The 17,388-nt window shown below is 45.6% G+C and overlaps 2 protein-coding genes across 4 annotated transcripts; one reads left to right on the top strand and one right to left on the bottom strand.

Moving 5' to 3' along the window:
* Window positions 1–38: 38 nt before the first annotated feature.
* Window positions 39–7,390, top strand: NHP2 (NHP2 ribonucleoprotein). The gene is made up of 4 exons (XM_044451084.1): window positions 39–326; window positions 440–509; window positions 3,614–3,719; window positions 5,643–7,390. The coding sequence occupies exons 1-4, from the start codon at window positions 170–172 to the stop codon at window positions 5,766–5,768; spliced, it is 459 nt and encodes a 152-aa protein (XP_044307019.1). The 5' UTR covers window positions 39–169; the 3' UTR covers window positions 5,769–7,390.
* Window positions 6,278–16,686, bottom strand: RMND5B (required for meiotic nuclear division 5 homolog B). Of its 3 annotated transcripts, XM_044451081.1 has the most exons (10): window positions 16,528–16,686; window positions 15,957–16,122; window positions 13,010–13,155; window positions 10,217–10,351; window positions 9,767–9,867; window positions 9,223–9,389; window positions 8,680–8,845; window positions 8,499–8,601; window positions 8,227–8,381; window positions 6,278–7,777 (listed from the first exon to the last, which is right to left on the bottom strand). In XM_044451081.1, exons 2-10 carry the CDS (start codon window positions 16,093–16,095, stop codon window positions 7,714–7,716), a joined length of 1,176 nt encoding a protein of 391 aa, XP_044307016.1. In that variant the 5' UTR covers window positions 16,096–16,122; window positions 16,528–16,686; the 3' UTR covers window positions 6,278–7,713. The 3 variants fall into 3 exon arrangements, with proteins under 3 accessions (XP_044307016.1, XP_044307017.1, XP_044307018.1); XM_044451082.1 differs by lacking the exon at window positions 16,528–16,686 and having other exon boundaries at window positions 15,957–16,201; XM_044451083.1 differs by lacking the exons at window positions 15,957–16,122; window positions 16,528–16,686 and adding an exon at window positions 15,756–15,947.
* Window positions 16,687–17,388: the final 702 nt, after the last annotated feature.

Here is a 17,388-nt window from a genome sequence, read left to right as displayed (position 1 = left end):
ATTGGCTGATTAAGGAGACGGGAGAGGAATTGGCCGAGCGGTGGTAATCAAGAGCATTTTCCCCGCCCACTTTTGATCGCCGCTTCTTTTCCCAGCGTGCCCTGGTCTAGCGCCGAAGTGGAAGTGGCGGGCGAGCGCGTGGTTTGGTGGAGCTTCAGCTGGGGCGGCGATGGGTCGAGTCAAGCACCAGGAATCGGGGGAAGCGCCGGAGGCTGAAGCGACCCCGGAGCGGTCGTATCACGAGCTGGTGGAGAACGTTAACGCGATCGCGCGGCCGCTGGCCTCGCGCAAGCTCACGCGCAAACTGTACAAGTGTATCAAGAAAGGTGCGTGCGGTATCCTATGGGGGGGGTGCTGGAGAGGCAAGCCCCCCTTCCAGGGCTGGCTGTCGGGTCCGCTCCTGGGTTTCGTGCTAAGAATTCTCCCGCTTGACTTGCAGCATCAAAGGTTAAACAGATCCGGCGTGGCGTGAAAGAGGTCCAGAAATTCATCAACAAAGGCGAGAAGGGGTAAGCGCCCACGGTGCTGTTCGCCACGCGCTTTATAACGCTTGGTACTGTTTCCCTGTCTTGTGACTGCTACTATCAGTCCGAAAGCTGGCCTTGAACTTGGAGCTCTAGAGTCTAGATCAGGGGTGTCCAACCTTTTTGCAAGGAGGGTCAGATTTGGCGAGGTGAAAATGTGTGGGGGCCGACCATTCAGCCTGACATTCTTTGAACCATTAACATTAAATGCAAATGAACTATTTTATGAAAGACTAAACAAATAACTGCACTAATGTGAAGGGTGATACTGAGATCTCAACTGTATTATATAGGCCAGGTCTGGCTGAAAAACAGTGGTTTTGATGCGCTAGATGTCACGCAGGTGAAAGTCACTTAGTCTCGTCCTCACACGGTTCTTGTTAATATTCATAACCGAGAATGTCTTCTCGCACAAGTATGTCGAACCAAACAAGTCAGCATTTTCTTAGCACATGTTCGAATCTCTTGGAACCTGTCTTTATCCAGCTGGTGGTAAAAGTTGACAAGAGGGAGCTGTTGGTGCTGACTGCAACATTCGTTATCACACTGCAGCTCAGTGAGCTCCAGCTGCAGGTGGTCTGGAGCGTCATCAGGGTCTACAGAGAAAGGAGATGAAAAAAGCGTGATCTCCTTGTCAGTAGCTGCAAAATCCCGAAAGCACTGTTGAAACTCCTCAGCCAGAGATGAGGTGTCTGCTTCATACCTCCTTATTTGTGCACTCATATTGTTCTGTGGAAAACTGGTCATTATTTCCTGCAATGATGTGTGGTATTGGACTGTGTTTGTGACAGGTGCCTTTGGAAAAGTAGCAGCTTGGTCCCAAAGGCTTTGATATGTGAATACAGTTGGCTTACCACTGCATTTTGCCCCTGAAGGCTTGAGTTCAGCACGTTCAGATGTTGTGTTATGTCAACTAAAAATCCAAAATCAGCGAGCCAAACAGGATCAGATAGCTCTGGCATCAGTTGTCTCTTTTTTGCCAAGAATTGTCCGATTTCCTCCCTAAGAGAGTAGAAGTGCTGCAGTGCAGACCCCCAACTGAGCCATCTTACCTCGTTGTGATACACAACATCTCTGTATTCAGCCTGGATGTCAAGTAGAAATTGTTGAAACTGGTGGTGGCACAGGGCTTTGGAGCAAATATAATTAATAGCCTTTATCACCGCTTTCATAACATGATCATATATCAGATGTTTGGCACAGAGAACTTGTTGGTGAATAATACAGTGGAGTTTTATAGCTTTGCCTCCTTCTTCGCTGACTTTGTTACAGACTAGGGTTGATAATCCACTTCGCTCGCCAGCCATGGCAGGTGCGCCATCCGTAATAATCCCAGTGACTTTATTCCACGGTAGTTTCATGTCATCTACGGTGGAACAAACAGAAACAAATAAATCTTCCTCTTGTCTGGTCCTTAAGGCTCTGGAGGTCAAGTATCTCTTCACTCACGTTCATGTCACTGTCCGCTCCTCTCAAAAAAATCAATAACTGAGCGGTATCAGATGCATCCGTGCTTTCGTCACAGGCTAACGAAAAAAAGTCGAACTCCACTCCTTTTGCCTCTGTCTCTTAATATCAGATGAAATGTCTTCAATTCTCTGTACCACAGTGTTACGAGCCAGGCAAACATTGGCAAACTCTTGCTTCTTTTCAGGACAAATTTTCTCCACCATTTTCATCACGCAGTCTTTAATAAATTCACCCTCAGTAAAAGGTTTGCAGTGCTTGGCAATCAGCGTTGCCACCTCGTAGCTTGCCTTTGTGGCATTTTCATTTGACTCACAGGCTCATTTTAGAAATGGGCACACAAGCCTTGTGTCACAAGGGTCATGCAGCGAGAGTGCTGACTCAGGTCTACTGCCATCTTCTGGTGAAATATAACCACCAGCCTTGAAGGAGCAGGAGGCAGCAGGGGACAGCTGTGGGAACCGCTGTGCGGTGAAGGGAAAAATGCTGGCCAGCGGGGATGAGTGACAGGCTGAGCCGGCGGGAAGAAGAGGCTGCGGGCTGCTCAAAATTTGAAAACGGGCCGCAATTGGCCCCTGGGCTGGACTTTGGACATGCCTGGTCTAGATGAAGTGCTCCGATACTGATGAATGAACCCTGTTTTTCTCTCTGCCTGTTTGAATATCTGTATGGGGAGAGGGAACATACTTATTTTAAAAACAAACTTCAAGGCAGGGAATTGGGACCAGTACAGACTGCGTTTCTTGGAAAATTTCCTGCTGGCTGTTACAAGCCCAGAAATCAAATCTCTCCCTCTGGTTTGGTATACTTGTCTACTTTTCATGGACTGCTTTTCGTGATTATCAAACTGGCAGCAGCATCACAGAAGCAATCCTGTTGAGATAAACAGAAGAGTGTCTTGCTCGTAATTATGAGCAAGATCTTAAGTAATTTATTTTTAACAACCCTATGGACTGTGTTAGCCCTTTTCATTGACCCTGTTTTCATTTGATTTCACATAGTAGCATGCATGCCTACCTCTTACATTGCTGGAACTCCTTGCCTCACTTTGAAATACTTTCTCCTATCGTGCGCGCGCGTGTGTGTGTGTGTGTGTGTCCTCCCTCTCAAAAGAGAATAACACTTGAAGTATCTGTCCAATGAAGTAAACCTTGGCATTTGGAAATTTATACCACAGTAAATTGTACATTTGTAAAGGTGTTATAAGACTTTTATCTGAATGTTTAAGAACTCTTTGCACATATATGATTTGCAAAGACCAATGATTCCCAGAGTTGGAAAGATTGAGGGGTGGTGATTGGTGGTTTTAAACATTTGCATTAGAGCAATAGACCTAATGAAAAGAGACGGGGGAGGGGGGAGCTAGGGTTGTTACCCAAGAGGCAAGGGCATGGCAGCCTGAAAAAGCTTGGGAACCACTGGCAAAGACCAAGGTAATCCAATCGTATTCAGAAGTATGCCCTGATAGTAAGAGTGCATAGGGTTATGCTCATTATGCTCATTATGCAAATTAGCTCATTATGCAAATTAGAGAGATTAATAGACCTCTGTTTCTTTTCTATTAGACCTCTATTAATAGATCCAGTATTTCATTTCCTAATGCAGTTGTATCTCCCTCTTAGGATCACAGTTCTTGCAGGTGACACATTACCTATTGATGTTTATTGCCATATCCCCATCATGTGTGAAGATAGGAGCCTTCCATATGTCTATATTCCCTCCAAAACGGTAATTTGGGGTTGGGGAAAACAAGGTGTCTTCCTTGTGGGCTGTGAGTGGGGGACTACATGTGGGATGGGAAATGAGGATTCTATGAAACGTACCTGTTATTCCTGTTCGCTCATCTGATCCTTGCTAAGGGAAATATCCTTTAGTATAAATTGTATGTCTTCCTTTCAGTATTAAATTGCACTTGGAAATCGTGATTGCTAGATGTACCAGTGCTACAGATTTTAGTTCTGGACAAAGCTGTGTGGCAGGGTTATGAATCCCTTTTCACCTTTACTTATGTGTCACAGAAGCAGGACTGTCAGCTGCAAAATACAGTGGTACCTTGGCTCACAAACTTAATCCATTCCACGACTTTGGTTGTGAGCCAGTTTTTGGTTGTGAGCCAAGTCAAATTTCCCCATAAGGTTCAATGTAAATAAGGTAAATCCGTTCTGTAACTATTTTTTTTATCAGAAAAATGTGAAATGAAGTGACAAAGAACAACCAAGTACTGTACAGCACAGTGGAGAACACTAACCTAGGTGTGGGGGAGGTTATTGTTTTAAGGGAGCATCTCCCTCCATAAGGACATTGGGGAGATCTCTTTCAGGGATTTCCTCTCTTCCTTGTCTCTTAGCTGCAGGGTCAATTTTGGTGAAAAATCTGTCTCTAGTCACTTTTTTCCTGCACTGCATAACCCTCTGGAAATGAGACCATGTTATCATGCATCAGATTCAGTGCTCTGTCCGTTACAGTTATGTTGGGGTGGTGCTTCTCAAAGAAATCCTGGCACGGGCACGCTCCTGCAGGAAAGATGGGTGCTATCACAGCCATCTCCCCTCTGCTCCCCGAGCGGGGAGATGGCCACAACCCCAGTTGCGTTCGTGCAGGGAAGACGTGCGTGATCACAGCTGTGCTGTGCTGCGCACATCTTTCCTGCAGGAGCACACCCATGATCACGCACGTCTTCCCTGCACGAACACAACTGGGATTGTGGCCATATCTTGGTTGCCACCCAATGCAGAGTTCGCAACCCAAATCAAAATTTTCATGAAATTTTTGTTCGCGACCCGATTTGGTTGTCAAGGTGTTTGTGAGCCAAGGTACCACTGTATAGTAACATACCAGTAGTAATCAAATCGAACAGGAGGAATCTATCATGTGTTTAGGCTACAGACCATTACAGCCTTATTTCAGCAGACTTAAGCAGTTGTACAATGGTGGTGATGTGCACAGGAATGATGGGTGAGGCTTCCCACCAGAATTCTTCAGTTACCGAGCTTTCCCAGATGAAGCTCCACGCATCATAGACATAAAACCCACAGAGAATAGCCACCAATAGTCATGGTAATATTGCTGTTGTATGAATAGTAAGTAACAGGTAAACTAACTTGTGCTGAGCTCAGAGTTTCCCTGAGGAACCAGTTGAGAGTTAAACAGAATAGACACTAATAGCTCCTTTCTGGTCTGGGCTCAGAGACTGTTTCTGCAAGGAAGGGATAACAGTCTAGTGACAAAAGAATCCTCAACTGTCTCTTCCCTGCATCTATAGTGTCTGAGCTTGTAATGTTCTTTTGTTTAGTAAAAGCCCCCAACATACCAAATTTCAGTTGCAAATTGTCACATGCTTTTTGATACAATATATATATATTGCATGTCATTGCTGAAATGTGGCTCCTATTTCAAGACTTCTACAATGCATTTTCCTTAGCTGTTCTTTATAGGAGGGAGCTCTGCATCCTTATATGCTAGGAAGAAATCTGTCTAGTCATACTCTAGGACACCGGATACCCTCCACTTGCACCATCTAATATGGCTATATGACTTGGCACATAGTCTTCTGCTTCACAGTGGAAATGTATTCATACACAAGTTATGAATAAAAGGTAAAGTTATATATGAACCAGGCAACTGAATGCTGTTTCCTGTTTCTTCTTTCAGGACCTGGGAGCAGCTGCAGGTTCAAAACGCCCAACTTGCGTTATCATGATCAAGGCCCACGAGGACTATCAGGAAGCCTATGATGAGTGTTTAGAAGAGGTTGAGGCTCTTCCCCTTCCTTTGTGAAGATCACCGAGAGATGCTGTTCTGGCTTAATTAGGCCAGATTCTGTGCAGTTGAACATTCAGATGAGAGCTGGTGCTATTTGGTGGGTTTAGGTGAAGAATACTGTAGCAAGTACTACCAGTAATCTATGCCTTAGGCCCATTTCAAGGAACCATTACAAACTAAGCAACTGTTCCAGAAAATGCCTATTTGCAGTGAATTTAACCAGCCTGTGTTAAGTAGCTGCTAAGGAGCATCTCATGGAGCCTGGGGGGAGGGGGGTAGAAGGAGAGAAAGGACAGATGAACATGGACATTATTAAAATATTTGTAATAAATTTCTTTAAGTTTCAATTAATTATACTATACTCTTACATGGTATTTGCCTGCTTGAAGTGTCTTGGCTAATAGATACCTCCATAGCAATCATATGCTGTTAGGAAGCTTTGAAAATTATCTTTGTGTAAGGTATCTGTTAAACAATTTTTTTCTGGTTTTAAATACAGTAACACCAAAAACCAGTCCACTAAGTCATCTGAAGAGAATTTTATTTCAGTATATTTCCATGCCATCCATCCCTGGTCATAGCTGTTGCTAAGGGGAAAAAAATCACATGCAGTGTGAAAGGCCCTCGTTGATGTCAAAGAGCTATGGTGGCATTAGTAATGTCATCTTTTAAGGGCCTCTTGCCCGAGGCCAATGCAGGTATTTACTCCAAAAATGGCACCCCTAAGTTCCTACTTAATTTTGTTAAAATGCCAGTTGTAGGCACTTGCTTGTTTCTGTAGCTTTCCAATTCCCACTGTACCTCTTCACAGTTGTTTTTAAATAGCTGTTATTCTTTTCAATAAAGGGAGCAGGCTGTGCTCTTGAAATTTAGTGCATGAGGACAGCAAATGCAGGCATTTATCAAATTTGCCAGTGGTTTTGGTGTTTACTGTCATCTATTTCCAAAGATGTATTACTGATGATCCTTGTTTAGAATCTGTATCCCATACCTCTGTATTACAGACCCCTTCTATCACTGTATCAAGAGTTATGAGTAATCAAAAGAGGGGAAATCTGCCTTCTATTTTTAATATAATAAGCAACATGCCTACTTTAAGGTGTCTTCTATATCAACCATTGTACCAACTTTCTCATCCTGTAGGAGTAATTATAACTTTCATTTACTGACACAGTTTGGTTGTGTCTTGCTACCCCTAGTCAAAATAATATAGCAGTAGGATGCTAATATATCATCTTTATATAAGGTTTTTCCATGCAGTGTTTTTATCACTGTGCTAGCTCTCCAAATGGGAGGCATTCTTCTCTCAGGAAGCATTACATCTTATTTATTCCTACCTTGTTTTCTGAAGAGTCATACTGGATGTAGAGGCTGACCCAAACACCACTTTTAGTAATGCCTACAGATCTGCTGTTGTCCCCATTTCTTTTCCTACCTACTTTAAAGTTTTCTTCAAAATAGCAGCAGGCAGAGTTCCACCATGAATTTTCTGACTGAAGTTAGATATAATCCATCTTTCAGAAATTTCTTCCCAAAGCAGTAGAAGGTCTAAGCTAGGAAGGTCTAACTCCTTCACCTCTCCCGTCAAACTGATTGAAACGGAAAAAGACTTCAAAATAAATCTTAATTAAAAATGGTGTCAGCAGCTCTTTGCTTACTGTTTATGGCACAACCCCAACAAGGAACAGAAGAACTGCCTCTGCCTCAGAGGAGGGCAAAGGTGTGTACTGTCCCCTGAAGCCTTCAGCGGGGATTGCTAAAGTTGTATGGTGGCAAGAGTGTAGAGCCCTGTGCCCTGCCTTACACGAGAGTGATCTCCTGTAGCTCACTGGGCTACAATTCACTTCTATACCTACAGTGGCAAATACTGTTTTCAAGCAGGATGCTGTAGATGACACCGCCTGCTGAGTATTGTCCCAACTGCCCATTTTTGCAAGGGCATCCCCAGGGTCTGCCATTATCAAAAGATGAGGCGTTTTCCATCAGCTGGGTTCTGCTCCATGGGGCAATATGGACACTTCAGCCTGAAGAAAGTGACAAAGAAGGATCAGAAGTAAGATCTCAGAATGTTGGACAGGAGCTGGTTTTACAAGAGGACCCACCTTGAAGCTGGAGTGCAGGACGCTGGCCTAGCCTCAAACTTGCCAGGCTGTCAAGCAAGTCCTGCTGTCATGTTCACCTACCCCTTTTACATACAAGCGATCTGATTTGGCCCTGAGAATGCTAGTTGCTGATCTGTACTTCCAAGGCTACAGAGCAGCACTGACATCCTCTGTAGTTACTGTACTGCCTGTTAACCAGCAGGGGGCAGCAAACTGCAGCAGCCGCAGCTGTCACATTGAAGCCAAGATTCTGAATGAAAAGGAGCAACTGCCCTAGAAGAGACTTCTTAAATGTAGATAGGGTGGGCATTTGATCCAGTCGGGTCATCCCAGAGTAAAGCAGAGCAAGCGGCTAGAAAAAAATCACTCACTTTCCTCCATTGATGAGTTTGTTGAGAGCATCTCGAGAAATAACATGCCCACAGATTAGTTTCATAGGTGGGTTGGAATCTGTTGTTTGCTGCCGCAGGATGGGACATGCAAAGACTGAGTGGTACCAGCACTTCATCCCTAATTCAATTTCAATCTGTTAGGAGCAAAGAAGAGGTGAACATCAGGCTTGACGCTCTGCAAGAAGATGCCCAAACTCACCCTACAGCTGTTGCAGAAGAGCAGCCTTCCCCAGAAGGAGACAGGCACTCACAGGTAGTTCGTCCTTGTGGCTCCACACGCCCGCACACTGCCTCTGCTCAATCACAGCCTTGATGTTCATCAGCACTGGCAGTGCTACACACCCGGCAGCAAAACTGCAGAGAGAAGAGGGAGATCAGCAATGCCCTGCCCCACTCCACCCCCAGCCACCCACCCCCTGTATAAAGCTTTACCTGACACTCAGAGGTGACTCCACTGAGAGTCCCAACAGGGAGCAGGCATCACGAGTGAAAGTCTCACAAATGTCAGTCCAGTGACTATCGTCCAGCAGGTGCCTGTAGGGGGAATTCTTAAGGCCCAAGCGCAGGTATACTAGGCTGCCCATCATCACCTGAATCTCTGCACAGCAACAATTAAAGGAAGCATCACTTATGTTAACATGCTGTCACTAATACAGTGGGTTGGCCTGTTAAGTACTCAATTATAAGATAATGGCACGGAACAGTGAAATCAACTCCCTTGTTTGCAATCAAGGGAACCCCCAAGAGTCAAGACCATCCCCTACTAAAAAAAGAAGGAGGGAACTCCAACATCTTCAGCACTTATGGACTTCCTTGCAGGAACAAACTTGGGCCTATAAGGTCCTGGGAACCACTGGCCAAAGTCACTCCTAATGGGTTTATCACAGCAGCAGACCCAGGAAAGAAAGATCAGCTTCCACCAAGAGTTCTGCTGAGAAACCAAGTGCCAGAAGAAGTTCCTGGGAACAGCCTCACCTTGTTGATGTAGATGAGCAAAGGGCTGGAAGTGGCGGGCATAACTCAGGGCTTCCAGCTCCTTGCCTGGACCACCAGCAAGGAGTCTGATGAAGTGGAGCCGATGCAGCCGGAACTCCAGAGAGCTGTTCAGTTCTGCCAGCTGCTGTCTGTGGAAGATTGCCCAACTGGGAAAGAGCCAACACTGTTTAGTACCACAGTCAGAGAAAGTTGGTTCGGCAGTAGTTGTCATAGTAAAAAGGAATGCACCAATCTTAATTATGTATTTGTGGACAGAGTGGGCTCAGACAGATTACTGGTGATAACAAAAGCAGAGCCAGCATGTCGTTATTCTTTGGGCTAAGAACTAGCAGGGTAAGAATTAATAGAAGCAAAGCAAGTGCAGTTTTAGTTTTAGCAAATGACTACAAAGAAGGCTACCACTTGCTAGTATACATGGAGAATAAGGCAAACTCAGGTGGCTAGAACCATTTCGCTAGGAAGTGCAGTACAAGAAGAAATGGAAGCCCGAGGAGAAAAGGCTTGTATAACCCTTTGCTCTTACCTCAGAGCTGGCTCCAGGTCCTGTTTGTGCAGTGCTTCCAATATGCTGTTAAGTTCCAAGAACGGTTTTTTGAAGGCTATATCCACGTTCAGAGTGGATTCCTGTGGAAGGAAAATCCAGAAATTGATTTGAGAACATATCTGTCCCCTTCTCAAAAAAGGGGAACAGGCAAGAGGGGGAAACTGAATTATCTGCAGATTGAGTGTCAAGTAAGGATCCATCTTTATAGGCTAGAGGGGTTGATCAGGCAGAGTAGGTTGTTAGCTGCTCTTTGCTGGAGAACTGGCTGGCTGGCAGAGCCAGGCTACTACAAGAAGCAAAGTCACTGTCCAGCATAACTGAAAGGCCAGCACCAAGTAGTACCCAAAACCATTTACACACAGTGTAAAGCTGTTGTTATCCGCTTCTAGAGATCTTGCACAACTATTTCTGCCTCCTAAAAATTAGTACCTGACACAGTTCCTCAGCAACTCCCAGCATCCCTTGTTGATAGAGGTGTTCTATAATCGCCAGAACCAAGATCTGCTTCTCCTGGGACTCCCAAACCATAGCAGGGACAATACCACACAAGTCAGCATCAAAAGTCTAGAATGGAACAGAACAGGAAGTCAGCCATTCCTAGGTGCTCAGGGAAGCCCCCTCCCCTCTGGGTGCTTCAAATTGCAATGAAATAACTGGTTTTCTATGAGACCAGGTCCACTACCAGCTGTGATTACAGATTAGAGTGAATTATGCAGTAGCTGCAAGGAAACAGTTCTAAGTGAAGCTTGTGTACAGCAGCAGCTAGGCCATATTGCAGCACATACTCATTTACTGCCAATACAGAACATTCATTTGTTCCCTCTGTAAGTACCTCAAAGGCTGTCACAAAGAGGAAGGTCAAGATCTCTTCTCACCGATAGCAGAGTGTAGGACACAGAATAATCAACTCAAGCTGTGACAATCCAGGTTCAGGCTAGATACCAGGAAAAGTTTCCTCAGTGCCAGAGCAATACAACAGTGGAACCAGTTGCCTAAAGAGGTCATGGGATCTCCCACACTGGAGACATTCAATGTGAAATTGGACAGTCATCTCCGTGAGATGATGTAAATTGATGTCCTGCAACAGGAGGGAGTTGGACCCAGTGGCCTTCTTGGCCTCTTCCAACTCTACTGTTCTGTGATTCCATAAAGCATGCACAGGAGTGGAATATCCTCATTAACAGATGCTGCTAGATAGTGACTCCATGTCCAGTCCTTAACTTAGGACAACTTCTTTCATTTGGTTCTTTACTGATGCAATGACTACAATCTACTGGTTTCTGTTCAAGCAGCTTACTGTTGGCCTAGCTCTTGCCAGGAACATTTCACTTTTGACTTAAAATGGGGGCAAAATCACTTAATGGATTTCTTGCAAACTGAAAAGCAATTTGTTATACCAGTAAGGGCAGAAAAAAGGCAAATCATTACATGAATTGGTCAACACAGTCTAGAAAGAAAACTTAGATAGTACCTGCCTGGAAATTGGAGCTCTCTTAAGATTTTAGCCATATTCACTATAAAAAGTTGAAAATGTCTCCCTCCTTGTCATAAGTCTAAGACAAAGAAAGCCTAATTTGTCAAGAGTTTATATTCCCTGTGGGTTATTGGTTGTGGGGGTCAAATGTTAGTGGTGAACGGGGCCAAAGCCAAAAGTGAATAGGTTACCCCTTGCTTCCAAGATACCCAAGAACAAGCCCCCTTTCTAATGAACATTTTCTGTGAAGAGAGCAACAACCCACCATTGTAGAAGAATAGGTAGATGCAGGGCTTTTTTTGTAATAGAATGCACGGGAACAGTATTCCGGCACCTTTTTTTGACAGATTTTTCCAAGTGATTGTGAATCACAGGGCGCGGCAGATCGGCAGCAAAAATCATTAACATAGTGCCTGTGGGCTGCTTGTGTGTCGGCGCTGCCCTGGTCTTTCCCCTTCTCCTGCCGAAGCTTTTCTTATTTGGCATTCCCATCTCCCGCCCCGGTGGGGCCCAGACCTCTTCTCCAATAAACAGCCGCCTCCCCTACTCTCTGCTTTCCATGCCTTGCGGTCTCCCTGCCAGGACAGCCCGCCTGCTCTGCCCAGGTCTGCTCCCAGCCCGCTTTCTGTGGACGAGGGTCACCTCCTCACCTTCCCCCATCCTGGCAGCTTGGGCCTTGTAGGCTGCATCCAGACGGCCAGTCTCTGGGGAGCGCCTGCTACCCTCCCGGGACGGCATTTCCTTTGCAGGAAGTGAAATCATTTCACTCCCAGAGAGAACCGTAATGGGGGGAGGCCACACTGAGAAGATCTTGCCCCGTGCTGGGGAACTTGCAACCCTCCAGATCTGGGGAATTGCTACTCCCATCTTACTTTGCCAGCGGGTAGGCTGGTTGGGGCTGATGGAAATTATAGCCCAGCAATGTTGGACGGTGTGTGTGGGGGAGGCTGCAGGTGCTTCTGCTGTACTCCGAGCTTGAGAATGATGCAAGGGAACAGCCATACATTCACTTTCTTGCATGCGTGCACACAAACCCCCCTGCGGTCTGAAATGTTAGAGCCCAGCCAATTGAGAGACTCTGCAGCGGGGGCGGTTTGCTTGTGGCCATCCAGATGTTGCTGGGCTCCATTAGTTTGAGACAAGTTTGCTAATGGAGGGGGAAGATGAGAACTGTAGTCCAGCATCACCTGGAAAGCCGCAGCCTTCCCTCCTTTGGTCCACCACCTCCACCATTTTGTCCTGTTACAAGAGGACATAAGAGCACTCAGCTGCCCATTTGCCCTCACTCACCACCCCCGTTTTGTTTACACAATCAAGGTGATTTTCAGAGAGTGGCACAGGGCTTGTTTATGCCTCTAAAGCACAGGAGGGCACCCTCCAGTCTGGACCTCAGGTGGCCCATGGAAGTGGCTTGTTCGGCCCATGGTCGTGTGAGTGCTTACTGCCGGCAGCGACCATCGTGTAAAAGTGTGACCCCAAGACATGAGTTCTGGCACCTTTTTTTTTTTTTTTTTTTACAAAAAAAGCACTGGGTAGATGTTTATCAATTGAAACAAGTCATCCTGACCACAGTGTGGGTGCTGCCAAAGGACAACAGTAGACAAGACAATGCACATTTCACTAGTCATACAGTGCTGGATGCCTGTGCACATACAAGATACACTTTGGCCTGACGTTTGCTCTCACTGCTCAGGAAGGATCCAGTTTGTTCTTCCTGAAACACAAACCAAGTTGGTGGAGTTACTCACTCGGTCAATTGCTTTGCCCACCCGAGAGATGCTGCTATGAATATCTTTGTGGTCTGAAGCAAGGTTCTGCACAGTGTCCTTGATTTTCTTACAGCACTGTGACATAACCAAAGAGAGAGTAGCAGACAGTGGTGTCCGTTGCAAGGCTGTAGTAAGAAAGGCATCAATATCATCATTCAGGTCAAGTACATAGTCCTTATAAAACAAGCTCTTCACATCACTCACTTACAACTTTGATCTGAAACGGCTCTTTTTTACCAACAACTGGTCCTCTTCAGGTATTAACTAAAAGTTTTCTCCCAAGAGTAACCGTAGGAATAGCAATAAAGTGTGGAGCAAGGGAGTGAGGGCAGGAAGACTTTACCCACTGCTTTTCCAGAGCAAAAATAGTAGGAATAACTGTGGAAACCCTACTGCTCACAAATAAATCAAACATCTGGCATGAGAAAACTGAGTGGGGAAACATACTGAAGCAACAAGATACATTCTCTCTTCCACTATGAGAAGCAACAGGTACAGCCTAACCTTACCGTGCTGAGCTCAGCTGCATGTTAGATAAGCACTATCATCATGAATAATAGTTGTAATTGGTGTCAGCATAGCAAATAATAGTAATCAGCATCTAACGTGATGGTTTTCACCTAGATTCCAACTAAGTCCTAAACAAATACAGCCAGAGTCAACAATAAATTTGAGTCAACTTTGTCTCAGATTTTCTCAGGAAGCTTCGATATACTGAGTGTCTTCCAGAAATGTGGCCACACTAGCCAGAGATGATGGAAGTTGTAGACCAACACATCTTGAGAATACCTGGTCGGAAATGGCTGTTGTGTGCACTACCCCACAAAGATTGGACTATAAGCCACCAGAAGGTACTACAGCAGCACTGCCCATCGTTATTTCAGATTTGGGAACCACTTGAATGGTCAGTGCCATGGCCACACCACAACTCCACTTCATGGCAACATGTTTTTGGCTGCCTTAGATCATCACTTCTTCTGTTCCAAACAGCTCTCCTCTACCCAACATACATCTGAATCCACAGGCCCTTCAAAAATTCTACCCAGAATTTCAGGAAATGAGCTGGTTTCCATAGCTACTCACACTATGAAATTACAGCAAGAAGCCACAGGGACACAGAAGCCCATCGATTGCTTCCATACAGCTGCATGTTTTCCAGCTATCACCTAGAGCACACCACATGCTTCACTCTCTGTAGTCATGTTTACAACACAATCAACTTTTGATCCAGTTCTTTGGACAGGGGCTCATATGTAATTTATTTCTTAAATGAACTAACCTCCCCCCCGCCACCACTCAAGGCAGTCAGGAAACATTTTTGACAATGCCAGATTGGTACCAAGGAGCAGAAGACTGAAACTACAGGACTTGTCCAGAAGGGGAAGTGACAGAACTCAACCTGGTGTCAATGTCAGTTCTCAGTAACAACATATCTCCTGGGACTGCAGACTCTAGCCTCATCCATCAACCAGAGAACCAATGGTACAGTACTGGGAGGCTGTATCCTCCTCCTCTTAGGAAGATTATCACTGCAAGAAGGAGCACAACCAAGTCCCATACATAAGCCAGCAAAAGAACAGGCATAGGAAGCTTGTTTTGCGCTTGTCTGCCAGAAAAAAAGTCAAGAGCAATGAAACTAAGAACTAGTGCCAACGTTTTGCCTTTTACCCTCCTCCCTCCCTTTTTTGTGTTGTGCCTTTTGGATTCTAAATCTGAAGTCAGACTATTTTAATATCAATTTTTGTTCGCCATTCCAGAAGCCATTTTCAAATGAACAGTTGGATGAAAATGTTAACACAGTTAGCTATTAAAATAGTTAGGTAAAAATGCTATTAACACACAAATACCCTCAGCTATCTATAAACTGCACAGGTCTGAGATGGTAGGCCCATTCTCACAGACCTTAGGACCAGCAATGTGCCATTTGAGACAGACATTCAATAACTGGACCCAACAAAGTAACAAGAACCACCACCAAAACAGATGTGAACTAAGCACCTGATCTTTGAAAGGATCTAGCATCAGTAGTACTATCTGGGGCTCACTCATCCTCAACACACTATACTCCACCATCTGTCACCAAGACAGACAGGTCAGCCTCTACCCAAAAGAACAGATATAAATCTGACATCAGAAAGGACAAGAGTCAAAAGCCAATGGGAGAACATGTTGCTGTCCCCAGACAACTGTGGTTGATAAACATAACTTCATAAAGGGAGCCTCCAGAATGAAATTGCTGAACTAGATTTATTCATTTTGATCTCATTCATCTACTAGCTTCTCCTCCCCTGGTGGTAATTAACATAGCAAAACTAGTAGCATTATTACTAACTGCAGCTTTGTAATCACCACTTACTCCATATCCCAAGAGTGGGAAGATCTCATACTTTATATGCTGTTCCATCTTAAAGTTCCTTGTATTACTTTTTATTGTTATTGTAGTTGGAATAATTTTAATAACATATTTTAATGTGATTTTAATATTATAGCAAGCTCTAAGTATTATTAATAAGTACAAATAGTATGTTTGCTAGCTAACACTGCACATATCTGATGAAGTGGGATTTAGTCTGAAACGAAATGCTATGCCACAACATCACCGTGTTAGCCTGAATAGTGTCAGAGGGCTCTTTCTGATGTCAGCTATAATCGCAAAAATCCACCAGAGAGCCAAATCCACTCAGTGGGTGGCCTTCGGCAGGCGCCATCTATCAGCCTAACGTACCTCACAGGGTTGCTCTGAGGAGAAAATTGAGGCGGTGCTACCCAAGCGCACCCCCCCCCCTTGGGGGCAGGGAGGGCCAGGAGGTGCAACACCGAAATGAAGCCGACTGACTTCCCATTCTCCCGCATTCAGCCAGACTCGCGCGCCACGGGTCAGAGCGGCCGAGCCGAGACCCTCCCGCTTCCACGCCTCCTCACGTACCTGCCGTGCCGAGCTCCTCCCTCAGCTGGCTGACGTAGCGCAGCAGCTCCTCCAGGCCGCGCTCGCAGTGCTGGCCGTAGCACAGGAACTTCTGCAGCACTTTGTCCAGCTCCCTCTCCACGCAGGCGCACGGCTCCATGATCGCGGCCTGCTGGGCACGCACGTCCTGGGGGCGGGAGGAGGAGGAGAAGAGCACCGACCGGTCAGCGGCTGACCTTATAGGCGGGAGGCTGGACGGGTCGGAGGGTCAGGCCAACGGTGGAGTCCGGCTCGCCATCCTGGCTCGCTGGACTGGCAAGAAGGAACCGGGGGAGGTAGAGAGCCCCGTTTGTAGCCCCTCTAAGGCTTAGGGAGAACACTTTGAGGGCCCGTCTGTGTCGCGACTCGCTGCGGGAACTCGGCCGGCAAATGCCGGCAAGGTGAGGACCCCGTCACACCTTCCTCTCGCGAAATAGACTAGGCCCCCCATGCAGAACAATGGTGCATTCCTTTACCGGTAGATAAAGGCTGGTCGGAGCCATTTCGAAGGGCAAGTAGGGTGGAGAAGGGGAGCTACCGAAAAAAAGCTAACCTGAGAGTCGTGGAATGAGTCGGCAGTCTTCTTCACTGAAGGATGGTATAATGGTAATTAGGTATTAATTTGGCCTTCTTTCCTGGTGCGGTCCTATATCGGCAAAACTGCTAAAGTTCTCTAATGATGGAACAAACCATCCTAATTACGTAGGGTGTGCCTGGAGTGAACCATAAACTAACAACAGCTGGGTGGAACGAACCATTATTTTGGGCTGGGGTAAATTCTATGTGACGTGCAGAATTGGGACGAACCATATTGTAACGAATCGGAGCTACTTGTAGTTTGGGAGTCCAATCAGGTGTAGTTCTACTGACGGGCTTGTCTGTGGGAAGCAGTACTTCCTCTAACGGTATCCAGTGAGACAAATGGCGTGTCCCTATGTTATTGCTCCCACTGGTGATACAGCTTTTTCTGAAAAGTTTGCTTTTATTTAATTCCAGGAGACATAGAATGGTACAACTCTTTTTTTAAAAAACAGCAAAAGTTCAGCTGCATTGCTGTTCTGCACTGGTACATGGGCTGCCCTTGAAGGCGGTTTGGAAACTTCAGCTGATCTAAAGTGCAAGATCTCATGCAAGAATCACATATAAATCTCAATTTGCAGGAGCTCCATTGGTTTCAATTTACCTCCAAAGCTAAATCCTAAGTGTTGATTTTTATCTTTAAGGCTTTAAAAAGCCCTTGCCAGGATAAGTCAGAAAATTCTTCTGTATGCCTCACCTTTCAAGGACTGATCTCTAACAATCGGGCCCTACAGTGGGATCCACCTCTGAGGGGAAACAAACTTTTCATCTACTGATATTACTTTCTTTCCATAATGAGCCCCACCTTGTGGAACTTTCTTCTGAAAAACATCCC

Source organism: Varanus komodoensis, unplaced genomic scaffold, assembly GCF_004798865.1.
Source record: "Varanus komodoensis strain SLA01 unplaced genomic scaffold, ASM479886v1 scaffold6_1, whole genome shotgun sequence".
Classification (NCBI taxonomy): Eukaryota; Metazoa; Chordata; class Lepidosauria; order Squamata; family Varanidae; genus Varanus; species Varanus komodoensis.
This window is presented reverse-complemented; position numbering and strand designations above follow the sequence as displayed.